At 36.1% G+C, this 25,248-nt stretch overlaps 1 protein-coding gene across 2 annotated transcripts in view; it reads left to right on the plus strand.

Moving 5' to 3' along the window:
* The first annotated feature begins 832 nt into the window (after positions 1 to 832).
* The window catches only part of IGF1 (insulin like growth factor 1), a 47,830-nt gene continuing 23,414 nt past the window's right edge, over positions 833 to 25,248 (plus strand). Inside the window, exons 1-2 of one of the 2 annotated variants that reach the window (XM_069807458.1) lie at positions 833 to 1,199; positions 5,583 to 5,739. In XM_069807458.1, coding sequence (XP_069663559.1) covers positions 1,137 to 1,199; positions 5,583 to 5,739 — 220 coding nt within the window. In that variant the 5' untranslated portion in view covers positions 833 to 1,136. The remainder of the gene's footprint in view (positions 1,200 to 5,582; positions 5,740 to 25,248) is intronic. The other variant, XM_009913912.2, reaches the window with a different exon arrangement.

Below are 25,248 nucleotides of genomic sequence, written 5' to 3' on the forward strand. Positions count from 1 at the left end.
AGCATGTTGCTGGCCAGCTGGTGTTATTTATAATATACTCATAATTGAGGAAAAATAAAAAGGCAAAAGTTAGGTATTGCAGAACTAACAAAGTTGAATTGTCTCTCTCCCACTGTCATTTAAATTGTTATCAAGAGTAATTATGAAGATTACTACTAAAAGGGGGGGGAAATCACTTTATAATTACAGCAGCACACTTAAGATAAATGTCATGGAAGCCCCCCAAACTGGGCTACTTGTGTTACTATATTCATAGTACTGTAAATTCTAGGAAATGATACGACTTCTCCTGTGTGGTTGCTAAAAGATCACAAAGCTGTTTTGCCCTATTTACAAGTAGTGCTCAACAATTCTGTTATTTTTAGCAAATTACAAACTGCTATCTTAGGGTTAATAGCACAGAGAGTTGGAGGTTTTAATTGTTACTCAGCATATAGGCGTGCCAAGTTTAATAACGTAAAGATGCATTAAGAAAAAAGTCGATAACCGACAGCCTGTATTTCTATACTATATAAATAAAATACCTGTGCCTCTATGCATAAATAAAACGTGTACATACATACAAAGGTATGCATATATACAAACAATGCCCTTACGTGTGTAAGTTTTTATATATTTGAAATGCAGACACACACATAAATACAAATGCACACATAGCTATCTGAAAGTTAACCAGAATACATTTTCTTATTTTTCATGGCAGCACAAGCTTTTTTGTCTGCTCACCCCTCAGTCACTAATTCACATTCTTTTAAGGGGAAAAAAATATGCTTCTGTGCTCTAGTTTTAAAATGCAAAGGTATGATGTTATTTGTCACCATGCCCAAAAAAGTCCTTACTCGGTAACTTTGCCAGAAGAGGGAGAGAGAGAGAAGGCAAATGCTCCCCCAGCTGTTTCCTGTCTACAGTGTCTGTGTAATGTAGATAAATGTGAGGATTTTCTCTAAATCCCTCTTCTGTTTGCTAAATCTCACTGTCACTGCTAAAATCAGAGCAGATAGAGCCTGCGCAATGGAATAAAGTCCTCAATATTGAAATGTGACATTGCTCTCAACATCTCACATCTCTCTGGATTTCTTTTTTCTCATCATTACTGCTAACAAATTCATTTCCAGACTTTGCACTTTTAAGAAGCAATGGAAAAAATCAACAGTCTATCAACACAATTAGTTAAGTGCTGCTTTTGTGATTTCTTGAAGGTAAATCTTTATTACTATTTCAAATAATTTTTTAGTTTTATTTTACTGTGTATTGTCTGCTTCTGGTTTGAAGAGTATTGTGCACTTTTCAATAACATTATTTTAGAACTGAGAATTATTTATAAATTGCTGAACATGCAATTTTATGTGATCTGGAAAATGGCTGTATGTAATAGTTGCAATTACATAGATAACTGTAAGGGTAAACTATTGCAGATACATGTCTTAAATTTCACTTCTATTCAGAGAACTTTGCAATTTTTCAGTTATGTCATTTTTAAAGGGTCCAATTACATCATTGTCTATATTGTTAATTAATGCTTCTGAAAACAAGAACTTTTAGCTATTTTCTGCAGGTGCAGGGTTTTATAGGAAAAAGGTATTATTCACATGTTAAGTTTCTGCAGTTTTATTATACACATTTATAGATAAAATGTTCATGCTTTCACAGGGAAACTTTTAAGGGATGTTGTCACTGCAGCAATTTTCTGGCAGCATTGTAGCAGTTACTTGTTTTTTGCTTTCATAAATTAAAAGTAAATGTGAAGTTCAGTTTGTTTTCTACACTAGAAACCAGCTGCAACTCTTGCTGACCTTGCATATTTGTATAGCTTAAGCAATTGTACATAAAGAAAATGGAAATTCCCCTACATGTTCATCTCCAAGTTTTCCCTTGTAGGGAGGGCTGTTTCAGGAAAGTTTGCTTGTGAAGTTTCATGTTACGACCCTGTAATTTCTACACATTAATATAGACTGTCTTTAAGTAAATTTGGCTTCAGTAGGTGCATTGACCTCTGTTTCTCTCAATTGGCCCTAGTTCAACTTTCCATTATCAGCAAATTTATACCCTTCACGAACTTTTTTATTTAATATTTTGCAAGGACACTTATGCAGTTGACAGAATTCTCCTGTTTTAATTGTTTAGGGCCTGATTATTTTTTTAGAATGTCTTACACTTAAAACACACTTATGTCATTCCTTAATGTGATTCAAAAAAGCAGGTCTGTAATTGCAATGGGTGAAACCATTCTCTTAATGTATAAATGGGCATCCTTTCCAATATACTTGAAAGATGAAGATGATTTTTTTTTTAAGTATTGAGCAAGGCACTAAGAGACATAAAAGTAATGTGCTAGTTCTTCAGCTGGTGCATCCTGCCAAGCTTCCTTGGAATCAATGGAACATATTGATTTAGGTTAGGATCTAGCCCAGATTCTTTAATCAAAGTTAGCAGTATTTAAACCTTGATCCATTCTAGAGTAAATATGCTTTATTTATATAATAATTACTAGTGAATACTGTTACTACATACTAATTACATACTTCTACTATGGCTTGGCAATCAGGTCCAAACTTTATGTAGCAAAATGTAATTTTGAATATAACTCTTTTTTTTTTTTAATAGCAAATAATAGCTATATGTAGCTATCAGCTATAATAGCATATACTATCCATAAAAAATGTTGCCCCCTTCAAGATATTTGCAATTATTGTAGATGTTCTTATGTGTTATTAAAATCACCAAGCATGTGAAGAATTCTTATGCACAACTTGTGCCAACTGATAGTTTGTTAGATGAAGAGGACTTACATAGAAGAATCAAGAAGTAAAAGAGATCTAGAGTGTTCATATGTGACATTCCTCTGTGGTGCCACTCTTCTGGACTATTAAAAAAGGAATGCAGCAAAAGCTGGTTATTTTACTGAAAAAAAAGAGGAAATTCCAGCTGTGAAAATATGGTCAGTCATTCTATGCAACTAAAAGAAGTGCTTAACCAGGCTCATCCTGAACCTGTATTCAATTTCCAAATGTAATTAGATGCTTCAATAAACCCCACCCACATGCCAATGCATTTTCTTTTAAACTCTCAACTTTCTAGTCAAATTGGGGACACTGCAAGCACCCTGCCTCTTTGTAAGGAACCTGAAGCAATATTGGATTACAACTCTGTATTTTCTTAAGAATATTCCCCTCAGACATAAATGGGAACTTTGATTTTATCACAAACATATTGAATCAACTAATGTTATGTTTAATTAAAATGATGAAGCAAAGTTAAAGTTTTAAACTATATTTTGGAATTAGTTTTGATGAAGCAGCACTTAATTTAACAAATAATTGATTGAGCCCTAGAAACATGTGAGTCTGTTTTCTTTTCCCCAAAGTTTTTACTTGTTTGAAAGTTCTTGACTGTTGTTAAATTTGGAGATAAAGTTAGAAATTCTCTGTGGTTTATACTGTGCAGACTTTTTGGCTTCCCCTAAAGGAAAAACAGTAGATAATCTGTTTTGTTGTAGTTCAGTGCTGATATTTATCTGAAAATGCAACCCAGCTGAAAAGTCTTGAAAAATACAAAATTGTTAAATGTCTAAGATTTATGTTTATTTCTGGCCCAAATGTTATACAAGAACAAATTGTTAAATACATAATGTTCTTGTATTTGTAATGTCTTTCAGCCTTCTGAGGCGGTGTGCTAAACAGCTTTCTGCTTTACCTCCTCAGAACTGGGAACCATCTTAAACTGCAGGTGCATCACATTTATCTTAGAAATTCAAAAATATGGCAAGGGAAGAAAGAAATTGATGTTGTTAAGATATGGAATCATTACAGGAAATAATGCCTCGTGTTATCATCACTCATTTATAATCTGATCTTCCTCCACTTGCCATTGAAGTCGTGTCCATGCATTAAAGTTTCTTGCTTTTTGCATGGCAAAGTTGGCTAAAGACTCTTGTGTATGGGAAAATAATTATTCTTTCTTTTTATGATATATCATGGGATTTAGATTTGTTCATTATTTTCACAGTGGAAATATCAGGAAAAAAAGGGGGATAATTCCTGATTTATTTATAGATTTGTCTCCTATTCAGCTTTGACTTAAGTTGAAATAGGGGACTCATCCAGCAAGGTGCTAAGATCCCTTGCCAAGAAAATAAGAATTTTAAAAAATTATTGACTAGAGAAGGCTCAATACCCCACTGGATCAGATCCCATGTGAGCAGACAATAGATAATTTCATAGGTTTTCCAGAAGTTCAGTGAAAAAATAAGATTAAATGGTCCCTGAAACCCTGAAAGAAACTTTAAGGAAGATTAATCATTTTACTCCAATTACTTTGCACCAGTCTGCTAATACAAAGCCATTTTAAGTCAAGGTTAACTGTATGTGCGAGAAAGATTTGTAACTATTACCTGACTGCAATACTAATGTTAACCTTGAAAGAGAATGAAATTAAATTCAGATTTACACCTTTCGAAACTAGTATTTTTGGCAAGTGATTTGAATCAGTTCAGAATATGCATTAAGCACATTCTTCACTGTCCTGCTACTAAATATAAATAGCTTTTCCTAGTATTTAAAAAAGATAATGCTGTCTTCTTTGACATGTTGGGTAAGGTCTTTGGTTGATATAAATTGATATAAAAGGAAGTGCATAAATGGAATGGTGCAAATTTACACCCATTGAGGATTGGTGTTTCTTCAGTCATAAGTCCGGGAAAAAAGACAGTTTGTAACCAAATGTAAATGAGAAAAGAATTATCACCTCTGTGTATACCTCATAGCCAAACCTGACTAAGAGGATATAATGGAGGTCATTGCTTCCATCAAGTGAAAATACAAATCCTTAACACTCCCACTAGTGCTCCTCTTAATTTCTTGACTGCTTCCAAACGTTAACTTGCCAGTAACAGAGGACTGTAAGAGTCACTGAATGCAGTCCCCTACTATGTAAGGTCCCACATCAACTCTTCTGTAATTTTGGCAAGCTCTACCTTGAAACTTCTTTTGTTTTGTCCTGGTATTTCCCTTTATAAGGTGGCTGGAGAACCATGGAGTACTAATTATGAACCCTTTTCCTATTGGGCCAAATTTCCTTCCATCCAGTTTACAGCCATTTATTCTTGTGCCAGTGCTGTTTGTTAGTTTAAATAGCTCTTCTCTGTCATATGCCACCTCCACCTGCCCCAGTACCTGGGCAGGTAACTGTCATATTCCCTCATAGCATATCTGGTCTCAGATAAAACAATTCAAGGTTGTCTAGTCTTCCTTACTTTTATTATTCTGGGCTTCTATTTGCCTGTCTATTGCATCCTTCCATATCCTCCTTTTGCAGGAGCAACCATAAATCATAGTTACTACAAGGTTCTCTAACTACGTGTGAATGTGAACCAAGAATATTCGCCAGAGGAAGTAATCACTTTACAAAATACATGGACTAGAATATGTAGACAGTTGCAAAATTATGGTGAGACATTTCCTGGTACTGTGTTTATTGTCTAACAAATTACAGTACATATGCATTTTCAACTCACAAGGGTGCAGGAGTCATTTTCTTTAGGACTCTGTGGGGAAATTCTGACACTGCTTTTGCTTCCTTGGCAGGTGAAGATGCACACTGTGTCCTACATTCATTTCTTCTACCTTGGCCTGTGTTTGCTTACCTTAACCAGTTCTGCTGCTGCTGGCCCAGAAACACTCTGTGGTGCTGAGCTGGTTGATGCTCTTCAGTTCGTGTGTGGAGACAGAGGCTTTTACTTCAGTAAGTCAACCCTTTCTTTCATTCAACTGCTAAACTTTTCCATGTAATCCACTGGAGTTTGCAACTGCTCTAAGTGAGCTTAGGAATGATCAAACCAGGCTGCTGAGTATGACTAGTACCGTCTATCATGGAGACACCCAAGACTTCAACAACCATGAAGTCTCAGTAAAGAATAAAGCTGTGCCTGCGTTCAGCCTGAGTTTCTGACAAGTTTTCCTTTTCAGGCATGTTATTGTTTTTAACCACTTTCCAGCTGCTGCTTTTCCACCTGCTATGTTACTGCTTTCTGCTGACCTGCCACTGAAATTAAATGAATGAAAGCACTTACTAGACCCAAGATATTCCTGAGGCAGAACTGCATGTACCTGTTATGTCAGACTACTTGTAAACAGCTTAAGTACACATTGTATCATATTAAAAATACACTAAGCTTCAACATCTGGTTTTTAAAAAAGAAAAGCTGGAAGGCAACAAGCAGAAAGTTACCCCATCCAAGTATCCACGTGCTTCGTCAGTTAAACACAGGTGAAGGAAAATTCATGCATAGTGAGATAATAAAGATTTACACCAGTACAGAAAACAGATAAAATTAAATCTGCAATAGTGTGGATACATTACTACTCAAATAACTTTTTGGAGCAAGACCTACACTTTGGAACTGAACATCACAATATTTTTCCTTTGCTGTGATATAGATTGTGCAAAGCTAGGGTTGTTAGATAACTCTTTTATCTTAGTACCTTCTTGCAAGTGCTGTCAAGATCAAGATATACACAACTTATAAATAACAGAGATCTATTTCTGATTCTCAGCTATTTGCTACTTAATTAACATAAAGTTAATGAAAATTTTAGCTAGGAATATATTAATTCTGAATTTACTCATTAATATATTTATTCAAGAATTCAACATGCAAGAATTTGTGCTTTTAGTGCCTCTGAAGCTAGTGTTTACTTTTAGTATTAATATATGCTTGTCCGAAGTTACCTCTCCTTCAGGGCCTCAGTTACCTTTCCAAACAAGAATATAACTAAGAAAAGGAAATCTGGGGTGGTTAGGCTATAAAGCCAAGAAATTAACTGAAGGGGTTTTTTTTCTATTTATTTTTATATTCTTTGTAAGGTCTAGGTTTTGTTTCTTGGTTTGCTTTTGGTTGTGGTTGGTTTGTTTTGGGTTGTTTTTTTTTTTACTTTTATAATCCTCATTTTAGCCTAATCACTCTTGCTTTTTAAGCTATCACTTTTGTTTTTCTGATCTTACCCACCTAATTCCTATTCATTTCTATTCATGGAGTTATTGCTTTCAATACTTGTCTCCTTGCTTGCAATAAAAATAGAAATCCAGATTCTTGCACCTTTAATTTACAGAAAATCCTGATTTCCTCAACATACCAGCTGCAGACATTTTCACTGTCTTCATGGCACTTTCTATTAAAGTTTACCTTTGAAACTGGGAGCCTTAGTTTCATATATACAAATTAGTTCAGTAAAGAACCCCTTTTTTCTGTATTTAACACTTTAGCTAACGTTAGTAAGCATCTATTCTAGGGTGCTGTTTAACTTAGTATTCTGGTGCTAAACACAATATTAAAAATACTGGAATCTCTCATAAAGGAATTCACATTTTTCTACCAACTCTTTATGTGTTCATTTGAACACCAAAATCTGTTACATTTATCAGCAGCTGAGTTACACTTAAGGGGCTACTTGAGTGTCCTACAAATACTTTCTCTTTGTGGCTGGAAGGAATGTAAGGGAAGACTTTTATCTCCCCCTCCTGTTTCTGCACCAGAAAACAATGAGGCAATATACTGCATCCTGAGAGCAGCATAACAGGGTTTTTTTTTTACTGTGCATGTATCTTAGGCATTTTCCCAGTCATTCCTCTCCCTGCAGAATATTTGCTGCTTGTTCAGACAGCTATCACACTTGCTTACCACAAGAGTGGCTGTTACTGCCAAGCAATCAGACTTACTGTTACGTGTGCTCTTTGTATTCCTCAAGGTGAGAGGACATGTGAAACGCTAATCATCAGCAATAACTCTCTTTGTTTTCAATCATTACAGTTATTCTAAGGTTGCACAATCTGTTTCAAATCTCTACATTCCCTAAGCTAGATCATCCTTACTTAAAAAACCAGGATGGGTTTCTGAAGTCTTAAAGGAGATCTTTACCCTTGCAATCTTGAGTTTTATCTGCTGTCAGTAAAGGCTTTCTCTCTAGTTTTCTTTGTTGTTTTCCTACATTCTGAGTTTTCACTTGAAATAATGGAACTGTTGACACCATAAAGGTCTACCTTGTTTTTTATGGAAGACTGTGGAAGGTTTTACTAATGAATGACCACCCTGGTTTAGGAAAGTCTTGCACTGTTGTAATCAACAGGAATTTTATGGACTTGATATGTGGCCCTTGGATGCTAAGTAATGTGTGACCTCTACCTGACTACTTCTGATTCATGAGGCAGCAATTTAATCTGTTTTAGCCTTCTCCCTCTAATTTTTTAGTGTTTAATCTAAAATATAGAACTATAGAAAAGTAAGTCCAGTGACAGTGGTAAAACAACTTGAGATTCTCATAACAAATGTATTACAGAATACAGCATGTTACTGGAAGTTAAAAACATTGCTCCATTTCTTGGGACTTTTTAAGAATGTAAAAGTAAAAATCCAGTGAACTTTCTTTTATTGTGAAGAGGATGTCAATTTAAATTGTATTTTAAGCCTTCTATTCTCATACTCTGGTTCCTTTATATAAAGTATAATCAATGGTAATGTTTGTCTTTAACTTGCACAGGAAATAGCTGTGAGGGAAGGTTTTTATTCCATCATTCTGTATGTCACTAGAGACTCCAAATATAAAGAATACCTTTTGGCTGAGGTGGATCTCCCGGTTCCAATTCAAGGTCAAAACTTCTGACTATTCCTTGGGAGTTGTGGGTGGAAATGAAGATAGAAATAATTGAGTTACTTTCTGTTGAAACTCTACTCCACAACCACAAGGCTATATCTATGGCTAGGACTGGAAGGAAAAAAATTCCTTTATATAGCCTACTCTGCCCAACTTCCTAGCTATAAAAGAAAATGCTTTACAGCTTCTGAAGAAATGCCCCAGCTGCTTACCACACACAAAGAAAAGTATTGACTTCAGGAGGAAGTCAAATGTGGTTTCTACCACTCCCTTTCTTCATGAGGTAGACTGGCAAGGAGCATTTCTTAAAGGCTTTTTTAGGGGAGAACACTACACAAATCCCAAAATAGAGCATCTGCCTTTTCCTTTGGTCACATTTCACCCCAACCAGCACTGGCTGCTTCTTGGATAGCTTCCTCTCTCCCATGATTCACCCGTGAAGAGCAGTTTGTTGCCACCTTTTATCTAGCAACACCTCCCTGGCAGGACTTCTGCCACTCAAGTTCCTGCAGGCTTCCTGATGTTAGAAGCCAACAAACAGAGAGCCTGGCCACAGCTGTACAAGTGGCTATGCTTTGAAACAACTCTTCTCAATTAATGTTTCTCTAGTCTCAAAAACTCTGGATTCAAGAGTCATGAAGCAAAGTGAGACGGCTGCTGTGTTCATTTGCATTTTAATGCCTAGAAAGGTCTATCATGCCATTGCTATTACAAAACAATGCTGAGGGCAGAGAATGTTGGAAAAAATGAAAGGACAAATTACAGGAAACTTACAGAAGCCATGGCCCAGGAGGGGGGAAATCTTGCTTGAAATAGTCTAGTCTTATGACAGGAATTTACTTTGTAGATTAACCAAAAAAAAAGATATTTTTTTTCCTTCATACAAGTTGAATTTGATGGGCAATCATTCATTCTTGCTCATGTTGTTTCCTGAGGACTGTTGCTACCATGAGATAGGAAAGCAAATGTAGTTTGCTCTAAGGAGCAAACGCTATATTCTCTTTTATCTAGTTTCTTCTCCTTTGAAAATATACCTTTTCCTTTTCCAATAAATGGATACCAGTTTGGCTAAGAGTACACACAAGTGCCAATAAAGAAATACCTTTCTTGTTTACTTAGACACTTTCAGTCATTCTAATTTCTAAAGTCCAAGTTAGATGGCAATGCTTATTTGAAGCCATGGCAATCAATTTCATGAATTAAAAAACCACTTTTTTTCTGTTAAAAAACCTGCTTTGGGCTTATGGTGAATCTTTTGAAGCATCATTTGCATGGAAAAGAAGGAGCTGAATTTACATACCTGACACAATGGAGTTCCTCTGATATTCTTCAGAGAATGGAGAATGATCTAGCACATGTTTCCATATGCAAAAGAGTGAATCCCATAAAAAACAGGCTTTTCTGGTATCCAGCCTAATGGTCTTTGTGTCAACTGCTTTGTGGAGAAGCATTACAGATTTTTACTACCTTTTTTTTCCCCACTAAAACAATCAGAATTCTGTGATGTCCTTGGGAATATACCCAGCTGTGTGCAACATAAGACTATGGGTTTATAATCATCAGAAAATCAGGATAAGACAGTGAACATAATTTTGGGTAATCAGAGCTGTCATCAGATCTTGTTGCTTTGTAGAACTAAGGTATATATGGAGGAATTGCTGCCTTACAAAGGAGGAAATAAGGGGCATAGCAATAGGCAATTACGTTTTGCTGCTTCCATTTCCCCTTTAGTTAACAGCTTGTTTACTTCAGGAAGTCTGCTTTTAAGAGGTTATTAAAGTTTCTAGGCCTGTCAAACCTATCAACATAATTACAAGAGATGGCATGACACTCAGTTCTTTAACTACTCCATACCTGTAAGGAGCTATGAGTCATTAGCTCCTCTCTGTGTCCCTGATTGAAAGGAAAGTTAATGTTACAAACCCAGGAGAGGTATGCTGAAAAGCTGCCGTGGACACACACAGCCTGCGGTGTCAGTGACAGTCTTACAAATCTTTGCAAAGAAATGCTGGTCATCTTGGCTATGTTCACACAGCAAGATCTGAGAGTGTTTTTCAGTTCCTTGGTCTGGCTATATGCCCCATTCATGTCCAAATCCTGTATCCATGGAAGATTTGAGCGTATTCCTCAGTCTTTATCCCCAGGTTCCTTACTTTCAGGAAAGCTAGCCTGGAAAGGAGCTAAGATGTGCTTTAGCCAGGTCTGCAGGGTCAGTGCTTAGGGAACCAGGACTATAGGCACAGTTATTGATATACTTCTGTAAGAAAAAAGACAGCTCTTGCTTCTGGAATTATATCACTGTGTAATCAAATAACTGATATGTAATGTATGGTGTGTGCTCTGTTGCCCCTGGTAGTAATGATTGAGGAAGTTCTCTGAAAATAAGCCAGTCTTTGAAAGAATTTTGTGCTTTTTTACCACATTAAGAAAGGCTAGGGAGTGTTCATAAAGGGTAACCTTAGTTTAGTGCGGTTAATCTTCTGAAGTTACCTCTTTAATAACAGAGAAAGAGGTTCTGCCTTCTTTCTCCATGGATCACACAGTGAGTTTAGGAGGATTAAGCCTCTAAAACACACTAAATTTAGACTCCACAAACAGGTCTCCTCTACAGCTAGTTCTCAGTTCACCAAGGATTTCATAATTTTTCAACCTTTTCATTAAGAGGGACTGTAGTAGTAATGATAATTTTAATGAGGTGACTGGAAGCAAACCATTTATATAAATTTCAGCAAGAAACATCTCTGCAGAAAGTGTCCATTACCAAAATCAAATAAGTACAGTTTCTTCAGAAGTTCAATTTATATGTGTCTATATTAGTTGTTAGATGTTAGAGATGCTAATGCTTTTTATGGTGTTTGCCTTTATCTATGCACTAGATCAAGTTTCAAATTTGGTCTCAAATAGCAGAAAGCTGTTATTTGACATTTGATTCCCTAACTGCTATATGTGTATTTAATACATTGTTTAGTCTCATGTTGGATAAAATCACTCAAAGAAGCACTTGGCAAGATCAGCATTAATTCTTGGCATAGCTGCCCCTCTTACTTTTCCACTGAATCTTAAATACCAAGAAAAACCCTTCACTGACTTCAATTCTGGCATATGCTCCATGCAATTGGCCAAAACCTTTGCATATGGACCTCTTCATTTATTCTGGTAATAGTCATGCATTTGCAATATTTGATCAACAGCAGCAAGAGTCACAAGGCAAATTACTCAGTTTAGCAGAACCACAGAGTCTCTTAATAAAAACTTCTTACATTAAATACTTGAGCATCTAGGGCAATCTATACAGAGTGCTCATTCAGAGAAGGAAGTTCATACAGCCATTTCTCTAGAGGTTATTCAGCACTTTATCTCTTATACACGTTTCAAACCCCCTCACATCACTGAAAATCGAAGAGACTTAAAGCCATTTTCATTTCAGAGCTTTGCTAAAAAAGGATGGAACTGAACTGGTTTATTAAACCACACCCATATGTCAATATTTCCCTATGATAAAAGCTTAATTGTTAAAAAATATGACAACAAATGAAAGCGGTAACCAACACTTAAGTCATTTCTCAGTCGAGAAATCAAGACAAAAGAAATACCACAAATGTATACTTATTGAAGAATTTATGCTAAATTTATCTCTGGTAATAACCACAGGAACTTCCATGTCAAAAAGAAGAAAAAGCCATTAATTCATACTTTCTTTGTGGTGCATTTAATGCAAAATCACTATGTAAGATATAGTCCAAGTACTGGGTCTAATTGCTAAGTAATGACAGTCATATTTCATGTTTGTATCTGTGAATGAGGTTCTGAGAACAGGAATTTTAACACATCCATAGCCTTTGGAGGGGCATATCGTACACTGACCAGTCAGTCACTCCAACTTACAGAAAATTTTGCATTGTCACTCTAAGTAAAAGTTTAAAAAATTGAATCTAGTTAAATACTAAATGTCTATTTCAACCAAAAAGCTGTGCCTTAGGCACTGGTTAACACATAATCTTCAGAATAATAGGATAAATTGCTTTTCTTATGGCATGAAAGCAAGAAAAGGCAAATGCTATTTTCTTTTCAGACTTCTTTAAGTATTAGACAAATTACACAGGTGAGCTTATCTTGCCAATTTTATCTGAGCAACTTTTAGGTTAAATTTCTGATTGCCTCTTCCATGCCAATTCCTGGTAAATTGGTTTGGAATTCCTTAGAAAACTCCTTTGATTTCCTTAGTAAACCTAAATTCCTACAAAATCAGACACACATCTGAGGTACTTGCTGTATTTTCTGACTGAATCCCATATACAGTCAAATTTCATATGTTTTCAGTGTTCTTGCTCTTACGAGATGGAGTGGAAGCTGTTTGCTTACCTCATGTTAAATCCTTTGCTAGTGAAAACTGGAATAGCTTCCTTTTATCAAAGAAACAATTTAGGGCTCCTCATTTTTTTTTTTTTTTTCCCCTGAGTCTACAGCATATTTATATATTTCCCATCTTACTTTTGAAATTTCCTGTGATCCCAACTTTCCCATCTACGTAATATAAGTGTTCTAGAGTAAGAGAGTGCCTCCAGACAGCAGATCCTTCTGCTTCTTTATGTGCCCATAAAAGTGTGGAAGTAGGGAAAGAGTGTCCTGTTAAAGCACTTCCATTAGGAAATTATGGCTCACACCCAAACCTGAAATGATATGATTTTTTTTTTGATACAGAACTATTTGTTTATAGTGTTTGTGTCTTTGTGTGTTGGGCAGAAATTTACACAGGGCTGAGTATGCAGAAAAAAGAAGGGGTTGGCTCAGACCATTCTGACTCAATCCAGCCCAGTGAACAAAACTGCTTTCCTTCTGAAAATAAGTATTCTAGCAATACTTATTAACTATTTCTATCTCCAAACAAATAAGCACTTAAATAACACCCCCAGCTCCTACAAACTGCAACTTCTAAGGAAAGTAAATATTACTGAAAATTGTTTTGACTTCAAAAGAATGTTAATTAAACAGCCATATCCTACTAAGGCAATGGATAAAAGCTGGAATTACGCACACAACTTTGTATTTCACAACAAGTCTGTATTCTAAAGAATATTTTTAAATATATGGCTTATGCAAAGGTAGAAAAAGTATAAGTGTTGTGGAGAAAATGCTAGAGAAGATGTCATTATGGTTGTGGATCTGAAATGATGAGTATATTCCTAATAAGCTTCGATGGCTGTGTGGTACTATATATAATAAATCCAGTTTACAACAGAGGGATTTTTTTCAGACTTGCATGAATTGTACTGAAGGTTTTTTTTAACTCAGCCCCATCAAAATGACTAGATAAGAGCTTCTACTGTTATAATGAAATTTTTACAACTTCCTTCTGTAAGTCTTCATTGATTACTTTAGGTTACATGAAAGCTAATAAGGACATCTATTTTAGGTTAACATAGCAGGTTTAAATTGAATACGTTTCATACCCTGAAACTTCTGCAGACAAGTAAGATGTAATAATTTGTTTCTACATCCCCTGAATTCCTGAATTACTAGTCAACAGGTCTTCCATGAAAAAACTTAGTTTTTCCTACGTATTTCAAGTTTTATGTTTCTTTCCATTAAAGTTTCCAGCCTTTCACAGACTTATTTAGTTTGGCAGGAAGAATCTGGTGACTCATAGACTGAAGAGATTTGAGAGCAAGCTACTGAAAATGTATCTAATTTCTTCTTGTGTAATTTGGGAGCAAGCTACTGATAGTATGTCTAATTTTCCTAGTTTAATCAGATGTATTATTGGCAAATACATGTCCTGAATAAGAGCCATGTTTATTTCTGAAATATATAGCTAAGGTTAAATGCAAAAACACCATCTATATTTGCTTTTAGAACACTTCTATTTTTTCTAATTCTTTCTGGCATTTTACTCTAAATCAATGGGCACTGAATGAAAACAGAGGTAGTACTGAAAGAATTTGCATTATGACCCTACTTATATTTTGGAATTCAGTAATATCAAAGTATTCCTTACTGACGTTTTTTGGTGGTTTAATTTTCTTCTTTTTCTCAAGGGAGGATAGTGGTGTAGGAAGAATAGGTAATGTTGTTACACCTCCATGATTCATATAGAGAAGGATAGATGTATTAGAAAAGCTCTCATTTGTATTTTATGTTGTTGCCTGTATTGTGCCTTTCACCTCTTTTCAGACAAAAGACTTTTAAAATCAGTTCTTTCTAGTCAGACAATCTGTGACAAACATAATTTTCTTTTATCCACGTACACACTGAACCTTCTGAATGATAAAGATTAAACAGAGCTTGATCCAATATACACAAGGAGATTCTGGTTCAGATTCATTCCATCTACTTTGGGGCACTTAAATGAGGTATCTGAGTTAGGAGCCTACTCAAGCTCATTCTACAGTCAGTGAGAGGAGTAAGAAACTTTCAGAGCTCTCATTAAGTTCTGAATATCCCATAGGACATACTTTTCCTTCTCCACTAAATTAAGCAAGGAAGCTATGGCAATTGTATCCTTAAACTAGGTAAGTCGGTTGAGTAAGGACCCTTCAATAAGAGCCTAAATTTTGGTGGGTTGACTCGATTTAAAACCAGACAGTGAACTTCAGTGTGGAGATAAGTATGCACTCATACGGACCACATTTCAGATCAAAGGAAATCCAAGCTTATTTTAGCTGCCATCGTATAATACAGTTAAGCAAAGACCCAGAATGTGCCTTATGCAGGTAACACTAGTGAGAGTTGCTCCTTTGGCCTTTAAGAACTGCCAGGCCTTAGTCTGACTCAGTGTGAATCCTATTGGAGAAAGCACTCTGCTCTGTGACAGTAAAAGGGAAAAGCTTATCTATCTTTGCTTTCTTGATATAGTAGATAGAATATACTCTTACACGCCATAACAAGTAACACTCCTTCACATTTTATTCCTGCATAATGAGACAAGTGCACTCACCCATGCATAAATAATGAAGCAATTTTTTACACTGTTGGTCACATCGATTCATGTCTATTCCTATGAATATACATGGCCCAGCAATTTTTTAAGAAATTGAGACAATAATAATATCTAAAACCTAGAGTGACATCTAAATATGAGACATCATTAAAGAAGCATTTTCTCGATTAGAATGCTGTACCATAAAATATTATCATGGAGAAAGGACACAGAATGATGCTTGAGTACAGTTTTGAGATACTCATTGATACGATGGCCGTACAGTTTTGAGATACTCAGGCAATTTGAAGATTTAAAAAATAGCTACTGCTGACCTAATGAGCTCATCTATAAAAGCAATAATATGACTGAAGTAAGACAGAACCCCACCTGAGGTTGTTAACCATTCAATGAGTTGAATCAACAGCACAAAGTCCCTGTACCTTCCTCACTTCAGTTCCTCCCTTCATCCATGGCAATATAGAAATAGTACAGAACCACTTCAAAGATAACCGCATTCCGTGATCTTCTCTGAAGTGATCCCTTTGCAGGGAAGAGTAATTGCAGCAGTTAAAATTTCTAAACCAGCTATGGGGGGTAGGAACTGTACTTAAGTTGTCCAGATCTTGACCAACCTTTTTCAGTAACTGTATTGTTCTGAAGCAGTCAGAGTAAAGCACTAAAACCAAGAAAGGATTATTTATACTTGCTATGAATAAATATGTATACAATTTAGTTTATTTCAGGCTACTCTTAATATTGTGCATTGTACCATTTGCAGTTGGTCTGGCTTGAGGGAAATGGGGTAGAAATGAGGGTAGCGTTTCCACAAGATTCTCTCACTTCACAGTTAGGTAGTGACTTCTCTATTTAAAAGTCATGAAGGGTGATCTGGTATGAGAGACATGAATGATTTTTGTACACTTGTAGAGTTCCGCTGCTATTTCAGGAATCATATACAGTAGATTTAATATAGCTATCCCAAGATACAATCATCTAAAAAAGTGGAGTGATCAAGATAATATGGTCATTCAAAAAATAATAGGAAGATATTTTTGTAGAATTTGACCCTTATCTTTCTTTTTTGCAAACAATGGAATGAAATTCTACAACTGCAGCTCTAATGTCGTTAAGTCAACTACTATAATTTTTGTTACACAGTCATCTTGATTTTGAAAGCAGTAGAAGTAGATGCAATAAAATACAACTATTTCCTGTTATCACTAAGATGAAGACTAATAAAATGAGCAGAATTCATAAGTGGTGATATTCTTATTGTCTGCTGCTCTTTTCAAATATAAATTTATACTCTGATATGAAACAGATGAAGCTCTATGAAAAAAGAACTTTTTTTTTTTAATAAATCAGGCTTGAACCCCCCTTCAAGAATCAAATAACCTGCAACAAATTTTGAATGCAAAACAATTATCTTTGAATTATGAAACAGGTGGAAGTGCCCTTGTTGGGTTTTTGTAGGATGTAAGACAAAAAAAGTATATAGCTATGCTTTCATATGGCAGAGAAAAAAGAGACATTGTCAAGGAAAAGCTGATATATAGTATAATAAAGAAGGGACAAAGATGATACCAAAGAAGGGGGAAATAGTGATGTATTAGTAATCCAGGCTGGCCCTGTCCCGGAGTTTCTTCACTTCATAATCCGCAATCAGGAGTCCATGGATACTTACTCAAGGTTATCTATTAACTTCAGTTGGCTTTGGCTCAGTGCACTGAGGATAGTGTGAGTTAATTTGAGGAATTCTCTATGCTCACTAAAGAAAACATTGATCATTGATTTTCCTAGGTCTTTTGGCCATAAGTATCATTGCACCACAAATATTTTCCCTTGACTGGATTCCCACTGGTTTCTAACTAGTCATCTGTTTTTCCTAAGAACTACCAGCTGAACTTCTAATATTTTTCCTTCTGTATTATAAATATAGCAAATAGAGGCTCTTTTGAGCAATCAATAGATACTACTTGTGCCTGATTTGAAAAGGGTACACGTACATCAAAAAACTTATTTTTAACATTCATTCAAACCAACCTGAAAGGTTTGTAGTGTAATTTTAAAGTTCATCTACCATTCATGGTACAAACTATTAAAAATTATCAATTCTTTCTATGTAAGTGTTTGCTGAAGTGCCTAAATTGGTCTTGATTTTGTGGCTGGTAGATGGCTACATCTAAAAGACTGAACACTAACTTTTTAGAAGTGTTAATCTATTTTCAAAAATTAGTACGAGTCTCATGAAAAGTCAGTGAGACCTTGGAGGCTCCTAAAGGCATACGAGGCAGATTTTCAATGTTTTTTTAGGCACTGAAGAGGCAGATGGACACTCAAGAGATTTTTCAGAAGCAGTCATGTATCTAATTTCCACTGAAATCAATGATAAGGTGGTCCTAGACAGGGTTTTTTTTTAAAAAAAACCTAGGCATATGCCTGTGGTTTTAGTTGTCTTTGGAAATACGAGTCAGAGTCCTTAGCTACTTGTCTAAATTTTGCTTATGGACCTTATTGACTACTTGTGAAAAAGCTATCACTATTAAAAGCTCTTTAAAATAAGAATTGGCATAATGACTTGGCTTCCTCTCTGACGTTAAACATACTAATACGCTTAGTATGAAATCTTCTTATTTCTAGCATAAATATGTGAGGCATCAGATGAAAGCTAATAATTTCCCAAGTGAGCTAAAAATAATGAAGGCTGAATTTGAATAAATATTCTAAGAGGCATTCTGGAACAGACAGTGGTTAATAAGTACTGTAATGCTACCTTTCTACTAACCTCATTTGCAAGATGCCAAAGCCTAAACATGGACCACAAACAATACACGATAAAGATCGAACATGAGTAAAATTATAATAATTGCAGGAAGTTGGAGACAATGCATATTTTATTGGTTTTTTTTTTCTTCTGACCAGAAAAATATAATTAAAAATCTCTCAAACTTCTTTAGGATGTCATATTTTGAAGTTTCATGTACTTGTGAATTAGACCTAGTCTCCACTGCAATGAGACCATCTGATGGCACCTAAATTTATTGCAATAATTCTAAATACATTGCAATATAGGGAGTAAGAGAATCTGCAGGTGTTATTAAAAAGTATTAGTTTGCATAAGACAAATAATGCAGGACTGTATGAATTAAACATATTTTTTAAACATGTGCTGCAACTCAAACAGAAGAGCTTAAAGAAAGAACTAGTGACTTAAGCTGTGGTCTTAAGAATCCCTTAAAATCAGGGAATATTAGCATTAATTTTGGTCACAGGCCAATCAGTTTTACATTATGATACAGTCCACCACTAAATGACTACAGTCTTTAAAAAAAAATCATATCTGTAGTTATGCAGGATGCACGCTTCTTGGGAGAAGGAAAAAATCATTCAAATATTTATTCTGTCCTCACTATGTAATGGATGGTCTCATGCCCTATTGACTTCCAAGACCCAAACACTGCAGACAATAAGAATTCATATTTTCCTCATAAACTCCTCTAGAGTGCTCAGCATCGAAGTATTTGATTGCAGCATCCAGACAAATCCATTTTATTCTACAATTTCCTAGGAAATCATCTGTTTCTTTAATTTTTTTTGTTGCACTAGTAATTGCATATCCAACTGGAGATGGCAAGGATTTTTTTCTGCAAAGTAATTTTAACATTTCTGCTAGTACTTGGTATGTTCAAAACAGAATACAAATGACAATGAATTTAACCTAGATATACAGTGAAGTAGGACCTTCCCTTTATACAGGGGAAACTGAAGCAAAAAGGCAAAAGTAGATTTTAAAACATGCAGCTGCAAGTGTGCCACTCGCTCAAAAGCAGTTTCAGCATATACCCCATCCTACCTGAGCTAACAAAGCACTTCTGCCAAGACAGCTGGAAACAAAAGCAAAGTAATCCTCCTCTCTTTTTATTCAAATCTAAGCACCTTTCCAAAAAATCATTAGCCTCTTTCTGCTTTCATTGGAGCAACAGAAATTACCTCATCCTTGCAAACTGCAGAAATTCCAGAGCAGCTGCTGTGCAGGGCAGCAGCAAAGCACTGACCAAGAATAGTTCTTGTTGCCAAGTGGCTGGTGATAAACAGAATTCAGTGCAGAATCATTTAAAATTTTAAATTATGGAAATCTCTTGGTCAAGAGATCTGATTTTAGATGAAAAGTTTAAAAAGAATTAAGAAGAACATAAAACCAATTATTTTCCTTTTCAACTAATGAAGGAGGTCATGAAAGGTGGTACAGAAAATCCCTATATCTGTTCACAAGAAGTTCCTGGAGTACTGTGGTTGTGTAAACACCTCTCAGACTTGCATGTTAAACCTTCAGCTGGAATAATTAATTTCCTATCTTCAGTAATGACAACATAAATTAGGCTTATCCATTCATGGGTAGTCAATAAACTACCAGCTAGATGAGAATTCATTCAAGTAATTTTATGATGTGAATGTTAGCAGAGACCACCAATGCATATCTCAACAGTCACTATGCTTTTCACATATCAAGCTTTGTTGGCAATGGACAGTAATCTACTAAAAAAAACCCACTTCATATGTCAATTTGTTTTTTCCTGCTTTCCTCACTCTGCATCACCGTATTGTATGCAACACGTGGAAAACTGTTCTGAACAACCTGAACATATAAATATGATTTTGTTGGTCGAGTCCATCCTAACTGTCCTTAACTTGACTTTTTTTCAGACAAAGGAACTGATAGGCTATCATTGCCATATTGCCAGTATAGATTGATAATATTTTGATAAAGTTTTCATTTTGCTGTTTCCCTATAGTGTCAGGAGATGGAGAGATGTCTTGGAAAACTAAGACCTAATTTGTATCAGCAGTAGATTGATTTCTTGCTGGAACAACTATAATCACAGAAAACTTGTGACTGAAGTAGGCAGTTGAAATCTGAAAGTCCCATTGTTTCTTAGTTTGAGCCACTGCAGAAAATCCACCTTTTCTTTGAACCACCTCTACATCTTTGGTTTGTGTTATATACTTGTGCCATGTTGAAAACAGAGTCATCATGCTGTTTTAAAGTGCTGCTTTGAATTCTTTTTAGACACATTTAAACTATAGTAATTTAGCTGATGGCTGCTTGATTTCAGTGCAGCCAGTGAGAAAGCAAGCAATCCAATGACCCCAAGTTCACTGAGATTGCTGGAAAATAAAAACAAAGCTTTGGAAGGCCAGTGCTTCAACACATAAAGAAATATATTGAATACTTCAAAAGATATAAAATTCTTAGAACTGTTGGACAGGCTTCTGTGTGTGTGAACTTTCCTGTCCAAGTGGCATTGCTAAATACCATGGCACCAATCAGAGGGCTGACATCATGTTGTTGTGTAACTCATAACCATAGCAATGTCACTTTTTAAAGTGCATTATATGTGCATTCAGCAGCTTAAAATCTCAGCTGTGTCACTTGTTAAACAAAGTACAATTCAGAGGATTTATTTTGAAATATGAGCTCTTTCTATTTTTTTTTTATAAGGGGAAAAGAAAATGTAAAGCTTGTTAAGCCAACGTTAACACTGGAAGCTTGGGTTCAGGCAACAGACACAGTAAGAACAGGTTTCTTCGCCAATATAACTCAGTGATATAGTCTCGTAAGAGAGCTAATCCTGATCACTTTAACGGACAACAATAAACTTGAGCTTCTACATTACAAATGGGCCACAATGCACTTAAATGTATGCCGTCAATAAACAGCATAGTACTCCCAATTGCTGAGTAAATGGTCTATCTGTCAGTCCAAATTAACTTATTATAGGTTAGGCCTGACAACTATAGGCAATGGAGAAGAGCATGTAACAGAAACTGGGAATGTAATCCTCCTCTCTTTTTCTTCAAACCTAAGCACCTTTCCAAAAAATCATTAGCCTCTTTCTGCTCTCACTGGAGTGACAGAAATTGCCTCATTCTTGCAAGCTGCAGAAATTCCAGAGCAGCTGCTGTGCAGGGCAGCAGCAAAGCACTGACCAAGAATAATAGTTCTTGTTGCCAAGTGGCTGGTGATAAACAGAATTCAGTATTGCCAGGTACTAGTAAAGGGAATGACAGATACCTTTTGCCTCAAGTGACATGCGGTAGGGAGTATCTGGTGTTATCTGTTACCTCCTTTTAGAATATCAGTATATTGGAGCTGTAAACCAGAGGCACTATGTTGGACTCATTGTCCCTTTACGTGATCACTGTCATCAGCAGTGGTGTAATGTAGCCATTGCCCTCTTGATAATCCACTTAGGAGACCACTAACACTGTCTTTATGATGCATAAAAATATGAAATAAAGGCTTACTATACCCTGTCGGCTGCATCCTATTCAATGAGTTTTGAGGCTGTGCTTTCACAAGATAAGGGATGATATGCCCCGTACAACACCATCATCTAGGGTAGACTGAATTACAGCTTCTTTGGCAAAGATAAAAGGGCCTGAATTTCTCTGGTAACAAATAACAAGACCACCATCTGGTCTTTCAACACTTGGCAATTATAACTGCTACTTAAAGTGCACAAGAATTCTGGACACAGATTACTTCCAGCATCAAACCCACAGTCACTTGTCTTCTTGTCATGCTGCATAAGATGATCTTGTTGCTAACCAAATTCTCATATGTACAGAAAATGTATTTATAAATTTGCACCCATAAAAAGAAATGGTGAGATGTTGAAATGTATGAGTCCAGCAGTACACAATTCTGGCTAACAGAGTCCCTTTCTGTGCAATCCATGTGTCCAGAAATAAGACTTCCGAATACAAGAAGCCTAATTGGTGTAAACTCTCTCTCACCTTTTATATTTCAGAGGACAGACCAAGTGCTTCTGTAGATAGGCAATGGATAAAGAATAAAGCAGCTGGGAGGGCTATGACTATTTCTAGCTTTGGGACTAACTAGCTTACTTAACCTTGAACAAACCCATTTCATCTGTATTTGTCTTACTTTCAGCATGTGTGAAAATGAAGCAAGGATGTTTATTCACCTTTTAAATGCTTTTGAAATCCCCTGATTCAGGTAACCATTCCGACCCACCCAAATACTATTTTTCAGAAGCTCACCCATATATAACTCAACCACTGGAAGGGTTAAAGTTTTAAGCAAAATGCCACATTGCAGTAAGGATGATAAATTATAGGTAATAGTCTATCAGACTTAGGAAGACGGTTCAGTAAATACAATAAAAATAGATCTGTTTACATAAGGGATAAAAATTGGCTACTACTTCCAAACTAGAAGTTAATGTATGCCATATTTCTGCAGAGAATCCCTCAAACTGTTTTTAAACAATACTATAACAGTTACATAAAACTTAATGGCAAGTTAAATAGATCACCCCAGCAGGCCCTCTGCTTACTGCAAGTATATGGCACAAAGTTCATAGGTTACTTGAGACTCGCTCTCCCAGCCAAACGAGTCAAACAATAACACTTCTAGGCACTGAAACACTTTTCCTTGGATTTCAGCAGAAGCAGATGTGGGGCTGACTACACACTGAACAAAAAGAATATTTTGAAAAGAGAATGGCAGCAAAAATATAAGCTCAGCTTGCAGTTTATCTGTAATCACCCTTGCCTTTCACCTTGACACTAGCTTTCTAATATTACCCTCTTCATCTGAAGATCAGTGCAAAGCATCAATAAATTGGAAGCTCATTTCATCACGTGTGCTTCAGATTCCTCTGCTAAACAAATTGGTGCAGTGTTTCAATCTTCATTTTACTTTGGGGTGTAAGTTCTGAGTCATCATCATTTAATTTTCTCCAAGCCTCCAGCTCGTGTTTTCTGTTTTTCTTCCTGGATGTGTCATAACAACTGAATTGTACCAACCCAGTAAAATGGTGAAGCCTAGCAGACATCTGCCAGCAACAAAATACAGTGCTCTCACTCTAATTCCCCACACATTCCACTTTTCACACCACTTTCCTTGCATCCTCTCAATAAAGTGGTAGAGCCTAGTAAGCAATTTCTTTTCATTCTCCACAACATTCTGCCAATGCTAACACAGAGATGAGGCAATAAATCAAAAGAGTCGCCTCAGAGAAGAGCGCACTTGCCTTGCATGCTTTTTTACTAGCCCTGTTTCTATCAATATTCCCATGAGGTTAACTTCCCTGAAGTCAGTGACCCCCCTGTAGGTAAGATATCTGTCAGTTCTGGGTCAGTACTGTGTTAATGAGCTGTGACGGTATTATTTTTCAGAATTGCTAAGTAATTTTGGTTTGGGAAAATCAGTTGAGAAAAGTTTTACTCTTTCAAATTTAATAGAAACTCTGTTCAAAGTTTCTAGTATTCTCAATGCAGGAACAGTAGAAAAAAAATCCCTTAATCTGAGCTTTGAGATGCCCATCGTTAATTTAAAGGAGTCAATACTCTAGTATGTTTCTTTTAAAAACAGACATTATACAACCAAATTGCATGCAGAAGAAAAGAAGGCGAGAGTTAGCAGTAAAAGAAAGGTGTTAACAAGCAAGGCAGAAAAAATTCATCTGGAAAGAGGTGAAAATGATGAATCAAAAGAAAACATAATTTAAGACAGAGGAGCCTTTAAAAGTTGGTAATAAAGTTCCGTATTTGGCAGCTACCTTACCTGAACTAGGACTTTGATTCCTTTGAGGGTGAATCATGTTTGAACCAGGTTTCAAGGACAGTTCTCCTCTCACAAACTCACAGCACATGCAACTGTGTCCAATTTTTCTCACCAAATCTGGGCTGGGCAGTAACTGCACCATGTACTAGCAGTTGCATGTCAGTGGCTAGCTATAGAAGTATCAATCTTGCAGTTCTGCTCAGCGCAGAGCAGGAAGCAGGCTGTGAAGCATCTCTATAGAAATACCCACACCAGATCACCTAACCACAAAGCAGCCACATCTCAATTAACTTCAGTCTCAGTAGAGTCCAAGAAAAAAATGTTTTTAAGAGAAACCTCACCTCAATGTTCAGATGGGGAAATGTCAATATCAGACAGCGGGTTCAGTTATGGTAGCAGTAACAAATGATAGCAGCCGTTCTGAAGAGCAGGAGAATTGCCAAATCACAACTCCTTGAAATTATCGTGAGGGGGGTATAAAAAGAAAAACATTCGTGGCAGCCCAACTCTTCAGCTAACTGAACCGGTAAATACTTATACCGGACTGATAAATACCTGTACCTACTTTCACTGATAAATACCTCAGAACCTTGGAAATCTGCAATGTTTAGGTGAATTTCCACATGCAGGACACAAGTGTACATATCTGAACCAAAGTAATTGCCTTTTTGCCTCGTCCACAAATTCCACCTTCACATCATGGAAGCCCAAGGGTTATTCAATAAAATAGCCATACACTTCAGAGAAGAGGGGCTTGCATTTTAATAGGGGCAAAACCATGTGGCTTCTAATCTTATTGTAGGAAATGACTCAATGGTTTTAGCCACACCTTTCACTCTCCCATTCCTTTACAAGACAGCAACAAAAACCATCAAAAACTTATCAAAGATGCACAATGCACAAACCCTGAAACCCAGAGAGCTAAGTTTTGGTTAAGTTATAACAACATTAAGGCAATGATTAATACTACAAAGTTGAGGCAATCTGAAGATTAGGTGTTGTTACCTGCTCTAACTATCAGTGTCAATGGCAATATTATGGTGCCAAAGAATGATAATTTATATGTATGATTACCAAACTTTGTGTTTGGC

Source organism: Haliaeetus albicilla, chromosome 19 (assembly GCF_947461875.1).
Source record: "Haliaeetus albicilla chromosome 19, bHalAlb1.1, whole genome shotgun sequence".
NCBI classification, from domain to species: domain Eukaryota; kingdom Metazoa; phylum Chordata; class Aves; order Accipitriformes; family Accipitridae; genus Haliaeetus; species Haliaeetus albicilla.